Below are 2,626 nucleotides of genomic sequence, written 5' to 3'. Positions count from 1 at the left end.
TGAGCTGTGGATAGGTGAGTTGTAATATGGGAGTCCCATCCAGGGATGCACATTCTGTAGTTTCTTATTCTCTAAAACTTAGCTAATTGTGGCCTTCTGTGTGTATCTCACTCTGTTGTATAAGGAGGCTTTTCTGTTGAGAGTTGAGGGATGCACTAGTATTCTCTCTACCCCCTGTTCTACTAAGTTCCATGAGCCTTAGGTGTAGAAGTTCTACTTTAGATATGTCACCTACATCTGGGCACCCTGTGTGACCAATTGGGAACTCTGCAGTAACTTCCATCTGTTGCAAAAAGAAGCTTCTTTGATGAGTGGTGTACAATATACTTGTCTATAAATATAATTGTTCATATTTAGCATATGGTAAGAAATTTCATTTGTGAGAGATGTGACAGAGATAGGGTTTTCTCTAAGGATCTCTGACCTCCACAGCCTTGGCTATAATTATACTGCAACCCATGAGTTGACTCCCATTCAGAGGGTTTTAAATCCAGTTAATTATGTTGATTAACCTCCAGATAACATTGCCACTACTGCCCCAATAGAGGTAGTTTGCTGTGCCAGTCATTATGGTTACTAGACTTTGGAGCTGTGTGGTTGAACCATTGATTGATTTTCTACCTTAGCAGCTTGCAGTTACCAGCCAACTGAAGCTGCCTGTGTCATCCAAAGTTTCTTCATGCAGTTTTTCACCTCTGCATTCCTCAGTGTATAGATTAGAGGATTCAACAAGGGTGTGATGATTGAATCAGATAAAGCCATCACCTTGTCTATGGGATAGGTAGCCACAGGTCTTACATACAAGAAAATACAAGGCATGAAGAACAGTAAAACTACTATGAGGTGGGAGCTACAGGTGGAGAGGGCTTTGTGTCGCCCTTCAGAGTTATGAGACTTCAGAGAACAGAGAATGATTATGTACGAGGCAATTAGAATGAGGAAGATGGCCACACACATCACTCCACTGTTGAGGATGACCAAGAGACCCAAGATGTGGGTATCCATGCAGGCCAGTGTTAGTAATGGAAACAAATCACACACAAAGTGATCTATGACATTTGGGCCACAGAAAGGTATTTGATACATAAAAAGAAGCTGAATGGTTGCATGTGCAAAGCCTCCCACCAAAGCCCCTCCCAGAAGCAGACAACACATCCGAGGACACATGATGGTCATGTAGTGTAGGGGCTTACAGATGGCCACATAGCGGTCATAGGCCATCACAATGAGAAGGATGATCCCCACACCTCCAAAACAATGTTCTGCGAAGAGCTGGATCATGCAGCCTTCAAAGGAGATGGTAGTATCCTCAGAGAGGGAGTCCACAATCAACTTTGGGACAATGACAGAAGAATAGGTGACATCAAAAAGGGACAAGAAAGTGAGGAAAAAGTACATAGGTGACCTCAAACTCTGACTTGTCATCATGGTTATGATGATTATTATGTTTCCCAACAACATGAAAACATACATGATTAAAATCACAGCGGAAAGTAGTTTCCGCAGCTCTGGATTTGCTGTAAGACCCAAAAGAATGAACTCAGTCACATTGCTTTGATTTCCCATTAATTTTGTGCTTACATGAAAGATTGGAAACCTGTAAAAGCAATAAATGATTTATAATTAGTGCTTGGTTGGTTTCAGGTAGTTTGAAATTTCAAGGAATTTATTTTTTGACATAGTCATATATTTACCACCTGAAGTTTTGATGTTTAAGAAAATGCAGCATGTGTTTACATAAAAAATCTAAAGAAAGGTAATTAATTCCGGGCTTGTCTATGTCTTTTGTCCTATCTTAGTAACATTTTTCCTTATTAAATGTATTTCTACCCTTCTATTTGCTGACGTTATGATTGTTTTTATTGATGTGCATATTTTGAGAATGCATATTATTCTAAGCTCTTAAATGACCCAATGATTTGATTTAATTTTCAAGATAAAAACTCTGTGGTTTGGTTTAATAAACTTAATCAAAACTAATACGTTGTAAAGCTAGCACATACACAATACTTCTGGAATTTAGATGATATTTTCAACTATTATTGTTGCTTCCATAATAAATCTTTTTGTGAGCTTGTCATTTACCATCACTGTGTTAGAAATGGGCAGTGCAATTATCTTCTTTTAAATTTAAAACAATGCAGCAAAATGAGAAATGCTCTTTATAAAAGAATGATACTGCATTTGTAATTTTTTCCTCTATTTTATAAAAGAACACCATGAACCTAAGACTAATGATGATATAATTTGTCACTAAAAAGATTGGTCAGCAATTATAATTATAAATCATGAAGGTCATACTAAGATTCACCTACACTATAACTGACTTGAGTAAGAATAAAGTCTTCTTTCCTTTCTGCCTCCTCTGCTTCCTAAATCGAGCCAAATGGAGCCAAATGGCTATCTTTAATGTTGACTAACTATATTGCTGGTCACTCTAATAGATTAATTATTTCATTTGGATCTGTTCTTACAGTACAGTGTGGTGGCACCTCCTGTCTTAGCTTGCTTTATAGTGCTATATTAAAACACCTTGATCAAAAAGAACTTGTGGAGGAAAGGAATTATTGCATCTTACACTTCCAAGTGGCAATTCATCTTTGAGGGAAGTGAAGCAGGAACTCTG

General features: G+C 37.7%; 1 protein-coding gene across 1 annotated transcript; it reads right to left on the bottom strand.

Moving 5' to 3' along the window:
• Positions 1-636: 636 nt before the first annotated feature.
• LOC103729636 (olfactory receptor 4C6-like) lies at positions 637-1,566 on the bottom strand. The gene has a single exon (XM_008827709.1). It carries the CDS (start codon positions 1,564-1,566, stop codon positions 637-639), a length of 930 nt encoding a protein of 309 aa, XP_008825931.1.
• Positions 1,567-2,626: the final 1,060 nt, after the last annotated feature.

This window comes from Nannospalax galili, unplaced genomic scaffold (assembly GCF_000622305.1).
Source record: "Nannospalax galili isolate Female #2095 unplaced genomic scaffold, S.galili_v1.0 scaffold593, whole genome shotgun sequence".
In the NCBI taxonomy this organism is placed as follows: Eukaryota; Metazoa; Chordata; class Mammalia; order Rodentia; family Spalacidae; genus Nannospalax; species Nannospalax galili.
Note: the sequence above shows the minus strand (reverse complement) of the source record. Positions and strands in the feature narration are given on the sequence as shown.